Below are 14,686 nucleotides of genomic sequence, written 5' to 3'. Positions count from 1 at the left end.
AAACAGAACCATCATCAGAATTTCCCAGCATAACCCAAAGCCTGCCAAGGCATATTAATAAGATAGTCTGATGGAAACTGATCAAAAACATTTTGTTTCTTATGAAAACATTTATAAGAAAATGCCTATTTTTTTAAAAAAGTGAGTACTAAGTTCAGCATGGTTGACATCAAAAGCCCCTTTATTCAATTCAATTAGGCTCTGTAGTCTTTTCCCTTGTCTAATTTAAACATTACTATAGCAGACAGGGTTTGCTGAGTTCCTCTTGGCTCATGGCACAGATTCTGCATATTTCTAAACTAAACAATTAAAGTTTGCCAGAGGCTTGTGCAGCAAGCACAAGAAGTAAATTTGGCAAACAGAAGTAATTCCTCCTCCCTTCACTGTTGCAGTGTCAGAGTCTCAGGGGAGTCATGTATGTGACGTGAAGATGATAAATTACTTATGGAGAAGCTAGCTTTTATGAACTGAGTGGTGATGACATGCTGGTAGTCATTCTTTGATTAGCTGATTGGTGAAGGCGAACCCAGAAATAACCCTGATAAGAAGATTATATATACAAAGAAAACATTTATCAAAAGTTTCAAATCCATCCGCAAATTAGGAAGAGGTGTTTTTTTCCCCCTTAGGTTTAGAGTTGCTATATAAATGTGCAAAATTTTGTCTTAATGGGAGCCCAAATATAAGGTGAAAAAAAATATTTCTGTAAAGAAAATAGGTAACACACTTCCTTCAAAGCAGGGTGGGGGGAAGTGGGTTGTTTTAAAAAAAAACAAACCAGAACTATAGTATTTTATTTCAAAGGGGTTTTAAGTCTTATATATGCATTGTTCCTGCAGTCTAGTATCTTGTATTTTTCTATCAAAGTCAATAATTTTGAACCCATTTTTTAGTTATTCATTGCTCTTTACCCATTTTGACCAAAGCAAGATGAACCAAGTTTTCCGGAACAAAATTCTGTTTATTCGAGTGTTTCCAGAATGCTTCTTGTGCTATTTTAAATACTGTTACATTGAAAAAGAAAAGGGACCAAGAAAAAAGCCTTCAATCAAAAGTAAAGTGATAATATTGTTTCAAATAAAGTATGTTACAAGTTTGAAATTATTCAGAATTTCTACCTTCTGTGCAAAAAATTACCTTGATTTTTTTAAAATGTACTTTTATTGATTTTAGAGAGGAAGTAAGAGGGAGGGAGAGATAGAAACATCAATGATGAAAGAGAATCATTGATTGGCTGCCTCCTGCATGCCTATGGGGATCAAGCCCGCAACCATGGGCATGTGCCCTTGACCAGAATCAAACCTGGGACCCTTCAGTCCGCAGGCTGGTATTCTATCCACTGAGCCAAACCAGTTAGGGCACCTTGATTTCTTTTAAAGTAATCAGGCCACTACTCACTTTTCTCTTCTTTTTCTCCCTCCTTCCTCCTCTCTCCCTTTCTTTTACTTCCTGACCAATTTTATTTTATCTAAACTTTTTACAAAAAATCTGGACAACACAGAATATTATAAAGAAGCATAAGTTATATTACCAATAAACCCCAATACCAGGAAAGAACCATTATTATCAGTTGCCGTATTTCCTTCAATCTCATGATTATGTTAAGAGTATTTGTATTCTTTGTTTTATTTGTACCCATTTATCACTCTAATTACCTAAGAAAGCATGCCATAAATATAGATGTGGCCCACTACCTGGAATTCCCTGACCTATTCCCCGTCCTCCACCCACTGAACCTCCGAATCTCTCTATTCTTTTATCAGAACCAGGACTTGGATGAGAGGACCTACTACCTCTTCCAGTCTGTTTCTGCCTCTGCCTTGATCAACCATAATAACAGCTTGGCTTTATTTTGGACCTTTTATCGTGGCTGTAGAACAAAATTTACATAGTCTACTTAGATAAATTCCAGCGGCCTTGTCAGGCTGTAATTTGTTTGCATTCAGAAAAGTACCAAAATAAAGATTTTTAAACCCTCCAGCACCATAGTTCCTTCTTACACCTAAATTTTGTTAACTTTGAATTAGACGCAGACCTAATTGCCAAGATATCTTGGCAGCATGGAATCCTTTTTCTTGAACTGTCTAAAAAAGGATTTCGGTTTAGAGTTTCACAGTGTGTAGGCCAGGAATTTTTTAAACCAGGGGTCAGCAGCAAACTCTTTCTGTAAAAGGCCAGATAGTAAATATGTTAAGCTTTGTAGGCTATGTGGTCTCTGTCACAGCTATTCAACTCTGCCATTGTAGTGCAAAAAAAAAAAAGAAAGGACAATGTGTACATGAATGGGTATGGCTGTGTTCAAATAAAACTTTAAACAATGGCAACACATAGTTTGCCATATGTTTTAAGTCATGAATCTCTAAATCATGTATGATGATATACTTGTTCATTACAGGTAGAAGTTAAGGGTTTTTACAAAAATAAAAAGCCATAAAAATATTCTGAAGGATACAAAATGAATTGACCATAAATGAACATATTGACAGATTTGAATACATAAAAATTAGGACCACAAAGCATACCATCCTATATAATAAAGAGCTAATATGCTAATTAGACTGAGCAGACCGTCTGGATGACCTTCCGGACGAAGCTGGGGCTTCGAGGGCTGAGGGAGCCGGGGAGCGAGGGCTGAGCCCCTTGCACGAATTTTTTACATTGGGCCACTTGTTAATAAAAGATGAATGACAAACTGGGGAAAAAATAGTTGCAACCTATATATGACTAGCAATTGGTGTGGTTTGTACGCACCAATAAGATGAATAACAAAAGAAAAAAGGACATAAGATACAAACTCTGCGCACCATAGATATGACCACATCCTGTGTAACAAGACACCGACTTGCGTCTGGCCAATCAGCAGGGCCCACAGTCCTTTCTCCTCCCCTTACTCCAACCCCCTATAAAACCCCTCTTCCCACAGGGCTAGCTCTCTCTGTCTCGCCGCTGCATCGGTAAGGAGGCTGGAGGAGCCAAGCCCGGGCTTGAATAAAGACTCTTATGCTTTTGCATCGGGGGAAAAAAAAATGATACAAACTCACAAGAAAAAGTGCATAATGACTATGGTAAACAGGAAAAGATGCTCATTCTTACTAATAGTAAAATCTGTATTAAAGGGAAATTTTTTGCCTAAGTTTATAAATGTGAATAATCAGTAATACTTATAATACTCAGTGTATCAAGGAACATGGGGAAATAAACTGGAGAATTACCCTACCACCTAGCAGCCAAAAACAACAAACATTTATTATTTCACAATTTTTGTGGGTCAGGAATCCAGGCATGGCTTAGCTAGGATGGTTTGGCTCAGCATTCTCGTTAGGTTGTAGTTGAGTTGTCGGCCAGGGCTACAGTCACTGGGGCTGGACAGTGTACTATCAAGATGATGCACGTGAGTGTTGGCAGACCCCAGTGCCTTTCTGCCTGCTGGCCAGAGACATCAGGTCCTCTCCACATGGGCCTCGCCATTGGCTCCCTGAATGTCCTTACAGCATGGCAGCTAGTTTCTCCTGAGCCAGTGATCCAAGAGACAGGCAACCAAGACAGACTCCACCGTGTATTCTATAATCTAATATTGGAAGTCACGTACCGTCACAGACTGATTCTGGTACAGCAGGGGGAGGGACTACACAACAGGATGAATAGTAGGAGACAGGGATCCTTGGGAACCACTTTGGAGGCTCACTACCATATTGCTTGTATTGGGACTAAATAATGCTGAGGGCTTTATTTCTGTTCAGCCGGGTTCTGCAGTTGTCTCATGGTGTGTCCTGCATCTGGAATAGCTTTTCTTCTCAAATGTCTGGTACCTGGATGAGTTTGGCAGGAGCACCTCGGGGTTGGCTGGGCATCTTTCACTCTACCTGGCTAGCTTGGTCTTCTTTACAACATTGTGGTCTCAGGTTAGTCATACTTACGTGGCAGCTGGTTCCCCCAGAGCCAGCATCAAGGAGATCTGGTTAAGAACTGAAAAGCTTCTTATGACCTAGCCTTGAACTGTTTCCATTTTGTGGTGCCAAAATATGTCCCAGGACCAGCCCAGATCAAGAGCATGATTACCAGGAGGTGGGACTTACTGTGAAGGACCATCTTTAGAACCTATTCCAAGAAGTTATGAGTAAGAGAGATTATGCTGGCTTGTTCTAAAGTGGTAGTAGTAAAAGTAAACAAATTGATTTGATTCTGGATATATTTTGAAGATAAAATTGACAGAATTTGCCTTTGGACTGGATATATAGTATGTGGGAGAAATAGAGAAGTCAAAGATGAATCTTAGATTTTAGAGCTAAGCAATTTGAAGAATGATGATGCCATTTACTCCAATGGGAAAGATATAAGGGCAACAGGTTTGGAGTGGGAAATCAGGACTGGGCATCTGTATAAGAGAATGCATATGATCTTATAGCCCTTAAGGAGAAATCTAAATATGTGATGATGTAGAAATACTACCTATGGTATTAATTTTAAGGTACAATAAATAAAGTGTGATTTATATTATGGAGAAAGAAATATATTTATTAATATGTGCATTATTGTTATTCCACATAATTCTAACCAGTTCTAACCTATTTTTCTAGGGCTATATCGAGTTTAGATTTTATTCTATAGGAACAGTTTAGATTTTATTTCATAGTCAGAGGGAACTTTTTGAAGGTTTTTGACCAGCAGAGTGATATGATCATAATTATGCTTGGGAAGATGAATTTCGAAGTGTAAAGAATGAAAGAACAGTGGGAGAATAGGAACTGTAGTCAATAATATTATAATAACTATGTCTGGTGTCATGTGGGTATTGTAAAGTATATGATTTTCTAACTACTATGCTGCATATATGAAACTAATACAAAATAGTATTGAATGTAAACTGTAATTGAAAAAAAGTTTTTTTTTAAGAAAGGAAGAACAGTGGAAGAGCCAGGGAGTGAATTCTATGATAGCATACCAAGTTACATTTATATTCTTTGAATGAAGTATATGAAAGTCAAAGACAATGTTGCTATTTTTTTGTTTTTGTTTGTTTTATTCATTGCTTCTAGCCTAGAACAAGCCATGTAAGGAGGTTTTGGTAAATGATAAATGAATGAATACATGCATCATCACCAGTTCAGGCTATTTGAGAAAAGGTTAGTCTGAACTAGTACAATATCTCAATTATAAATATTTTTTTTCATTTGTTTTAATTATATGACAGAAGTAACAGAAAATGGGATTTAGCATTAATAGGTAGTAGACCTATGGAGATCTGATTTTGTCAGTACACTAAAGCATATCAAATATCATCCTATTTTCTTTTATGCTATATATGACTTAGAGTTTACAAAAATTAGGGTTATTTTAAATTCAACTCCTGCCTGCTTGTTGGGCTCTACTTTTAGGGCTCCATTTTCTCAATAACAAAAAATCCTTTGAATGGTAAAGAAAATTTCTGAACATAGATGGGAATTGTTCAAAAAGATTAAAACTTCCAAATAGGAATTTCAAAGAGATTTTTCAAAGGAAGGTAGTCAGATTGTCACTGGGCTAAATATCATACTTATTCTCCAAAAGAGATAAATTTTGAGTTTTGTTTCAATAAAATGACACAAAGATAAAAGACAAATGACAAACTGGAAAAAAAGACATAAAATAATTTAATGATGACTTTTTAAGGAAGAGTTTTTGTTTCTTTGGATTTTTATTTTGGTCAAATAATTTCTATTTTTTTAAAATATATAAATATCAAATGTATTGGGTCTGCAAGTTTCAATGAAGAGGCAAAAGTTTATTACTGTTGATTTCATGATATATTTAGATATTTGCTAAAAAAATACTTGTTTATTTCAGGGGCTACACTAAGTATGAGACCGGCCCCCATTCCAATAGAAGACCCAGAATGGAGACAAACGCCTCCCCCAGTCTCTGCTACATCAGGCACCTTCAGATTACGGCGAGGGAGTCGATTTACCTGGAGAAAGGAGTGCCTCGCTGTCATGGAAAGGTACAGATCTCTTTTTCCTGTGAGCAGTTTTCCAAAGAGAGACACTTTAGATAGATTTGGACAATTTTCATTTCAAACAAGTGATGTGGGATTTAGGTTCTATCTCTAAAAGTATTTCGGAGTAGTATAAATGTTGTATTATTGAAATAATATGTTCTCACCATTGAGAATTCATAAAACTGGAGTTAACATCTATAAATATAATTTAAGAGAGTCCTCAGTAATTTAAGAAACTTTAGAAGAAATTTTTTAAAATTTAGATTTATATATTATATTTTAGAAAATCTCTTTGCTGTTTTGTTTTCAACAAAATAATTGAATAATTATATAGGAGGCCACTGAAATTTTCGTAAAAATTTTTCCGTTATAGTTAACGTACAATATCATGTTAGTTTTGGGTGACAACTTAGTGATGAGACATTTATATAACTTACAAAGTGATCCCCCTCACAAGGCTAGTACTCATCTGACACCACACACAGTAATTATAATATTATTGACTATTCCCTATGCTGTATTTTATATCCCCATGACTATTTTTATAACTGCAGTTTTACTTCTTAATTTCTTCACCTTTTTCACTCATCTCCCCAACCCCCCCTGCATCTGGCAACCATCAGTTTGTTCTCTGAATCCATGGGTCTGTTTCTGTTTTGTTTATTTTGTATTTTAGATTACACATATAAGTGAAATTATATGGTATTTGTCTTTCTCTGTCTACTTATTGCACTTAACACAATACCTTTTAGGTCCATCCATGTTGTCGCAAATGGAAAGATTTCATTCTTTTTTATGGTTAGGTAATATTCCATTGTACATATGTGCCACTTCTACTCTATCCATTCAAATATCAATGGACACTTAGGTTGCTTCCCTATCTTGGCTATTGTAAATAATGCTGCAATGAACATAGGGCTGAGTATATCTTTTTGAATTAGTACTTTGGTTTTCTTCAGATAAATACCCATAAGTGGAATTGCTGGGTCATAATGGTAGTTCTATTTTTAATTTTTTTAGGAACCTCCATAGTGTTTTCACTAGTGGCTGCACCAATTTACAATCCTACCAACAATGCACAAGGGTTCCCTATTCTCTTTTATGTACACTTCTCAACAGCACTAGTTTGATGATTTGTTAATGATAGCTTTTGTGATTGGTGTGAGGTGATATCTCATAGTGGTTTTAATTTACATTTACCTGAAGATTAATGTTATTGAGCATCTTGTCATAAGTCTGTTGGCTATCTGTATCTTCTTCTAGTCAGTCTTTTCATTTTGTTAATGGTGTCCCTCCCTGTGCAAAAACTCTTTAGCGTAGTGTAGTCCCATTTGTTTATTTTTTTTCTTTTGTTTCTCTTGCTCAAGGAGACATCCAAAAAATATTACTAAGAGTGATGTTAAAGAGTTTATTGCCTATGTTTCTTCTCGCTTCATGGTTTCAGGTCTTACATTTAATCTTTAATCCATTTTGAGTTTAAGAAACTGTAAAGTTTCATTCTTTTGCATGTATTTCAGCTTTACACTGTTGAGTATGATGTTAGCTGTGTATTTGTCATACGTGGCCTTTGTTAGGTTGAGGTATGGTTCCTCTGTCCCCACTTTGCTAATCTTTAGGGTTCTCTATATGTAGTGTCATGTAATCTGCAAATAATGACAGTTTTTCCCAACACTACTTATTGAAGAGAATGTCTTTACCCTATTGTATATTGTTGCCTTCTTTGTCATAGATACAGGCATGGGTTTATTTCTGGGCTCTCTATTCTGTTCCATTGATTCTTTTGTCTGTTTTTATGCCAGTACCATGCTGTTTTGATTATTATAACCTTGTAGTATAATTTGATATCAGGTAATGTGATACCTTTAATCTTGTCTTAATTTCTCAAGATTGCTTTTTGGGGTCTTTGTGGTTTCATATACATTTTTGGATTATTTGTTTTAGTTCTGTGAAAAATGCTATTGGTATTTTTTGTTGTTGTTAATCTTCACCTGGTCATATTTTTCCATTGATTTTTTTTTTTTTTTTTTTTAGAGAGTGGAAGGGATAGAGAGAGAGACAGAGAGAGAAAAACATCGAAGTGAGAGAGAGACACATCAATTGGTTGCCTTTGCACATGCCCAACCAGGACCGGGGATTAAGCCTGAAACTGAGGTACATGCCCTTGACTGGAATTGAACCTGGGACCCTTCAGTCTGCAGGCTGACGCTCTTTCCACTGACCCAAACCACCAAGGGTGTCATTGGTATTTTGATAGGGATTGCATTGAGTCTGTAGATTGGTTTGGTAGGATGGACATTTTAACAATATTAATTCTTCCAATCTGTCCATTTATTTGTATCTTCTTTAAGTTCTTTCTTCTGTGTCTTATACCTTTTCAAGTACAAGTCTTTTATCTCCTTGGTTAAATTTATTCCCAGGAATTTTATTCTTTTTGATGCAGTTATAAATGAGATTGTTTTCTTAATTTCTCTTTCTGGATAGTTTGTTACTGGTATACAAAAATGCAACCAATTTCTGAATGTTAATGTGTCCTGCTACTTTACGTAATTTATCAGTTTAATAGTTTTTTGATAGAATCTTTAGGGTTCTCTATATGTAGTGTCATGTAATCTGCAAATAATGACAGTTTGACTTATTCGTTTCCAATTTGGATGTTTGTTTGTTTTTTCCCTTTTTTTGGTCTGACTGCTGTGGCTAAGAATTCCAACACTATATATACTATGTTGAATAAATGTGTTGAAAGTGGACATGCTTCTATTGTTCCTGATCTTAAGCAAAAATCTTTCAGCTTTACACTGTTGAGTATGATGTTAGCTGTGTATTTGTCATACGTGGCCTTTGTTAGGTTGAGGTATGGTTCCTCTGTCCCCACTTTGCTAAGAGTTTTTAATCATAAATGGATTTTGGAATTGGTCAAATGCTTTTTTGTACCTATTGATATGATCATATGACTTTATCTTTCATTTTGTTTACATAGTGTTTCATGTTAATTGATAAGTGGATATAAAACTAACCTTGCATCCTGGGAATAAATCCCACTTAATCACAGTATATGATCTTTTTTTTTTTTTACGTTTTAAATATTTTTTTTCCAATTATAGTTGACATACAATATGCATTTTAAAGTTAGATAGTAAGGTTGCTGAATATAAGGTCAGTATACAAAAATCAAATATAATAGCAATGAAAAGAATATGAATTTTTTTTATTGTTTAAAGTATTACAAATAGTAGTATATATGTCTCCTTTTTCCCCCATTGACCTCTCCTCGGCCTCCCCTACCCCCGGCACATGCCCTCCCTCTTCCCCCCCCCCCCCCCCCCCATGTGTGTGTCCATTGGTTATGCTTATATGCATGCATACAAGTCCTTCGGTTGATCTCTTACCCCACCCCCACCAACATTCCCCTGCCTTCCCAATGTAGTTTTACAGTCTGTTTGATGCTTCTTTGACTCTGTATCTATTTCTGTTCATCAGTTTATGATGTTCATTATATTCCACAAATGAGTGAGATCATGTGATATTTATCTTTCTTTGACTGGCTTATTTCGCTTAGCATAATGTTCTCCAGTTCTGTCCATGCTGCTGCAAATGGTAAGAATTCCTTCTTTTTTACAGCAGCGTAGTATTCCATTGTGTAGATGTACCACAGTTTTCTAATCCACTCATCTGCTGATGGGCATTTAGGCTGTTTCCAAATATTAGCTATTATAAATTGTGCTGCTATGAACATAGGGATGCATATATCCTTTCTGATTGGTGTTTCTGTTTTCTTGGGATATATATACCTGGAAGTAGTAAATGGCAGTTTCATTTTTATTTTTTTGAGGAAACGCCATACTGTTTTCCACAGTGGCTGCACCAGTCTGCATTCCCACCAGCAGTGCAAGAGGGTTCCTTTTTCTCCATATCCTTGCCAGCACTTCTCGTTTGTTGATTTGTTGATGATAGCCATTCTGACAGGTGTGAGATGGTAACTCATTGTTGTTTTGATTTACATTTCTCCGATGATTAGTGACTTTGAGCATGTTTTCATATGTCTCTTGGCCTTCCTTACGTCCTCTTTCGAAAACTATCTATTTAAGTCTGTTGCCCATTTTTTGATTGGGTTGTTTATCTTCCTTTTGTTAAGTTGTATGACTTCCCTGTAAATGTTGGAGATTAAACCCTTATCGGAGATAACATTGGCAAATATGTTCTCCCATGCAGTGGGCTTTCTTGTTGTTTTGTTGAAGGTTTCTTTTGCTGTGCAGAAGCTTTTTATTTTGATGTAGTCCCATTTGTTTATTTTCTCCTTAGTTTCCATTGCCCTAGGGGTTGTGTTGGTAAAGATATTGCTACGACAAATGTCTGCTATTTTGCTGCCTATGGCTTCTAAGATTTTTATGGTTTCCCATCTTATGTTTAAGTCCTTTATCCATTTTGAGTTTATTTTTGTGTATGGTGTAATTTGGTGGTCTAGTTTCATCTTTTTGCATGTATCTGTCCAATTTTCCCAACACCATTTATTGAAGAGACTGTCTTGACTCCATTGTATGCTCTTGCCTCCTTTGTCAAATATTAATTGAGCATAATGGCTTGTGTCGATATCTGGGTTCTCTGTTCTTTTCCACTGGTCTATATGTCTGTTCTTGTGCTAGTACCAGACAGTTTTGAGAACAGTGGCTTTGTAGTATAGCTTGATATCTGGTATTGTGATCCCTCCAACATTGTTCTTCTTTCTCAAGATTGCTGCAGCTATTCGGGGTCTTTTTTTATTCCAGATGAATTTTTGGAGAATTTTTGTTCTAGGTCTTTGAAGTATGCTGTTGTTATTTGAATGGGGATTGCCTTGAATTTATAGATTGCTTTGGGTAGTATGGACATTTTAATGATGTTGATTCTACCAATCCATGAACATGGTATATTCTTCCATCTGTTTATGTCTTCCTCTATCTCTTTTTTCAGCATTCTGAAATTTTCTGAGTACAGATCCTTTATCTCCTTGGTTAAGTTTATTCCTAGGTATCTTAATTTTTTTGTTGCAATGGTAAATGGAATTGCTTTTTAAATTTCTCTTTTTGTGAATTCATTATTGGTGTGTAGAAAAGCCATAGACTTCTGGGTGTTAATTTTGAATCCTGCTACATTGCCAAATTCATTTACTAAGTCTAGTAGTTTTTTTATTGAGTCTTTAGGGTTTTCTGTATACCATATCATGTCATCTGTGAATAATGACAATTTTACTTCTTTTCCAATTTGGATGCCTATTATTTCTTGTCTGATTGCAATGGCTAGTACTATGTTGAACAGGAGTGGTGAGAGTGGGCATCCCTGTCTTGTTCCTGTTCTTATGGGAAATGGTTTTAGTTTTTGCCCATTGAGTATGATGTTGGCTGTAGGTTTATCATATATGGCTTTTATAATGTTGAGTTATGATCCTTCTATTCCTACCTTGCTGAGAGTTTTTATCAAGAAAGGGTGTTAGCCCTGGCCAGTTTGGCTAAGTGGATGGAGCGTCGGCCTGCGGACTCAGGGGTCCCAGGTTCGGTTCCGGTCGGGGGCATGTACCTTGGTTGCAGGCGCATACCTGGTGGGGAGTGTGCAAGAGGCAGCTGATTGATGTTTCTCTCTCATCGATGTTTCTAACTCTCTATCCTTCTCCCTTCCTCTCTGTAAAGGGTGAATGAAATATATTTTTGAAGAAAAAAAAAGAAAGGGTGTTAGATTTTGTCAAATGCTTTTTTTGCATCAATGGATATGATTATATGGTTTTTATCCCTCAGTTTGTTTATGTGGTGTATCACGTTTATTGATTCACGGATATTTCACCATTCTTGCATCCCCGGAATAAATCCCACTTGGTCATGGTGTATGATCTTTCTAATGTAATGCTGGATTCGATTTGCTAGAATTTTGTTGAGAATTTTGGCGTCTATGTTTATGATGGATATTGGGCCGTAATTCTTTGTATTGTCTTTATCTGGTTTTGGGATTAGGCTAATGCTGGAATCATAATAAGAGCTTGGAAGTGTTTCTTCCTCTTGAATTTTTTGGAATAGTCTGAGGAAGATAGGTTTTATTTCTTATTTGAATGTTTGATAAAACTCCCCTGTAAAGCTGTCTGGTCCAGGGCTTTTGTTTGTTGGAAGTTTTTTTTTTTTAATATATTTTATTGATTTTTTACAGAGAAGAAGGGAGAGGTATAGAGAGCCAGAAACATCGATGAGAGAAATCGATCAGCTGCCTCCTGCACGCCCCCCACCGGGGATGTGCCCGCAACCAAGGTACATGCCCTTGACCGGAATTGAACCCGGGACCCTTCAGTCCGCAGGCCGACGCTCTATCCACTGAGCCAAACCGGTTCGGCTGTTGGAAGTTTTTTGATTACTGCTTCAATTTCCTCCATAGTATCGGCCTATTCAGATTTTTTTATTCTTCCTGGTTGAGTTTTGGAAGGTCATATTTTTCTAGGAATATTTCCATTTCTTCTAGGTTGAACAGTTTGTTGGAATAGAGTTGCTCATAGTATTTTTTTACAATTCTTCGTATTTCTGTGGGGTCTGTTGTTACTTTGCCTCTTTCATTTCTGATTTTGTTTATTTGGGCCCTCTCTCTTTGCTCTTGGTGAGCCTGGCTAGAGGTTCATCAATCTTGTTTATCCTTTCAAAGAACCAGTTGTTGGTTTCATTGATCTTTTGTATTGTGTGTGTTTTTTGGTCTGTATGTCATTTATTTCCTGCTCTGATCTTTGTTATTTCCTTTCTTCTGCTCACTCTGGGCTTTTCTTGGTGCTCTCTTTCTAATTCTTTAAGTTGCAGAGTTAGATGGCTTATTACCAGTTTTTCTTGTTTTTCGAGGTAGGCCGGTAATGCTATGAACTTCTCTCTCAGGACTGCTTTCACTATGTCCCATAGATTTTGGATTGTTGTGTTTTCATTGTCATTTGTTTCCAGGATGTTTTTATTTCTTCTTTGATCTCTTTGGTAACCCAATCATTGTTTAATAGTATGCTATTCAGGCTCCAAGTGTTTGAATTTTTGTGATTGCTTTTTTTGTAGTTGATTTCTAGTTTTATGCCATTGTGATCTGAGAAGATGCTTGATATGATTTCAATCTTCTTGAATTTGGAGAGACTTTTCCTGTGTCCCAATATGTGATCTATCTTTGAAAATGTCCCATGTGCACTTGAGAAGAATGTATATTCTGTAGCTTTGGGGTGGAATGTTCTGAAGATGTCGATTAAGTCTATCTTACCTAGTGAATAATTTAGGATTGCTGTTTCTTTGCTGATTTTTTGTCTAGAGGATTTATCCAGTGATGTTAAGGGGTATTAAAGTCTCCTACTATGATTGTATTGCTTCGATCTCTTCCCTGCTATCTTCCAGAAGTTTTTTAATGTATTTCAGTGCTCCTACTTTGGGTGCATATATGTTTACCAGAGTTATATCCTCTTGTTGTATCAATCCCTTTAGAATTACAAAGTGGCCTTTCTTGTCTCTTGTTATGGTCTTCACTTCAAGGTCTATTTTCTCAGATATAAGTATTACTACCCCAGCTATTTTTTTCATTTCCATTTGCCTGAAAGATATTTTTCCATCCCTTCACTTTCAGTCTGTGTGAGTCCCTTGTTCTGAGGTGGGTCTCTTGTAGACAGCATATATATGGGTCATGTTTTCTTATCTATTCAGTCACTCAATATATTTTGATTGGAGCATTTACTAGTAATTCATTTACGTTTAATGTTATTATTGATGGGTACTTCTTTGTAGCCATTTCTATTCTTTATGCCTGTGTTCCTCCCTCCCTTATATTTCTTCCTTTTACAGCATTCCCTTCAGCATTTATTGCATTGCTGGCTTATTAGTGATAAACTCACTTAGCCTTTTTTTTTTTTGTCTGTGAAGCTCCTGATTTCCCCTTCAATTTTGATTGATAGTCTTGCTGGATAGAGTATTCTTGGATTCAGTCCTTTGCTTTGCATCACTTTGTATACTTCATTCCATTCCATTCTGGTTTGACGTGTTTCTGTTGAAAAATCATTTGATAATCTGATGTGGAATCCTTTGTAGGTAACTCTCTTTCTCTCTCTTGCAGCCTTTAAGATTCTCTTTTTGTCATTAACATTTGCCATTATAATTATGATGTGTTTTGGTGTGAGTCTTTTGGGGTTCATCTTGCTTGGGACTCTCTCTACTTGGGTGACTTTTTTTATTCCCCATATCAGGGAAGTCTTCTGTCATTATTCCTTCAAATATATTCTCTAATCTTTGCCTGCTCTTCTTATTCGTCTATCACCCCTATTATACGTATGTTACTTTGTTTCATGTTGTCCCAAAGCACACTTAGGCTCTCCTCCTGCTTTTTAATTTTTTTATCCAGTTGCTGTCCAGATTGGGCTTGTTTCTCTACTTCATCTTCTAACTCTCTAATTCAGTCCTCTGCTTCTTCTAGTCTACCATTGAAACCTTCCATCCCATTTTTTATTGTAGCAATATCACTTTTGATTTCTTCCTGATTTTTGCATAGGTTGTTGATTTTCTCGTCCATCCTGTTTATGAACTGTATGACCATTACTCTGAATTCTTTTACTGACATATTGCGTGCCTCCATTTCACTTATTTCCTTTCTCGGTGATTACTCTTTTTCTTTCCTTTGGGGATTGTTTTGTTGTCTCTCCATTCTAGCTATCACCAGAAGGTCCATGTGCCGAGTTGGGGGGGCCTGAGCCGT

General features: G+C 36.4%; 1 protein-coding gene across 9 annotated transcripts in view; it reads left to right on the top strand.

Moving 5' to 3' along the window:
* HMBOX1 (homeobox containing 1) overlaps positions 1–14,686 on the top strand; it is a 210,251-nt gene that overhangs the window by 145,617 nt on the left and 49,948 nt on the right. For all 9 annotated transcript variants that reach the window (XM_070415513.1, XM_070415509.1, XM_070415512.1 and 6 more), the window contains exon 6: positions 5,824–5,977. In XM_070415513.1, coding sequence (XP_070271614.1) covers positions 5,824–5,977 — 154 coding nt within the window. The remainder of the gene's footprint in view (positions 1–5,823; positions 5,978–14,686) is intronic.

The sequence above is a fragment of the Myotis yumanensis genome, unplaced genomic scaffold (genome assembly GCF_028538775.1).
Source record: "Myotis yumanensis isolate MYYU_CA2020_CCGP unplaced genomic scaffold, mMyoYum1.0.hap1 SCAF_5, whole genome shotgun sequence".
In the NCBI taxonomy this organism is placed as follows: Eukaryota; Metazoa; Chordata; class Mammalia; order Chiroptera; family Vespertilionidae; genus Myotis; species Myotis yumanensis.
The sequence above is the reverse complement of the archived record's forward strand: the minus strand, read 5'-3'. Positions and strand labels throughout refer to the sequence as shown.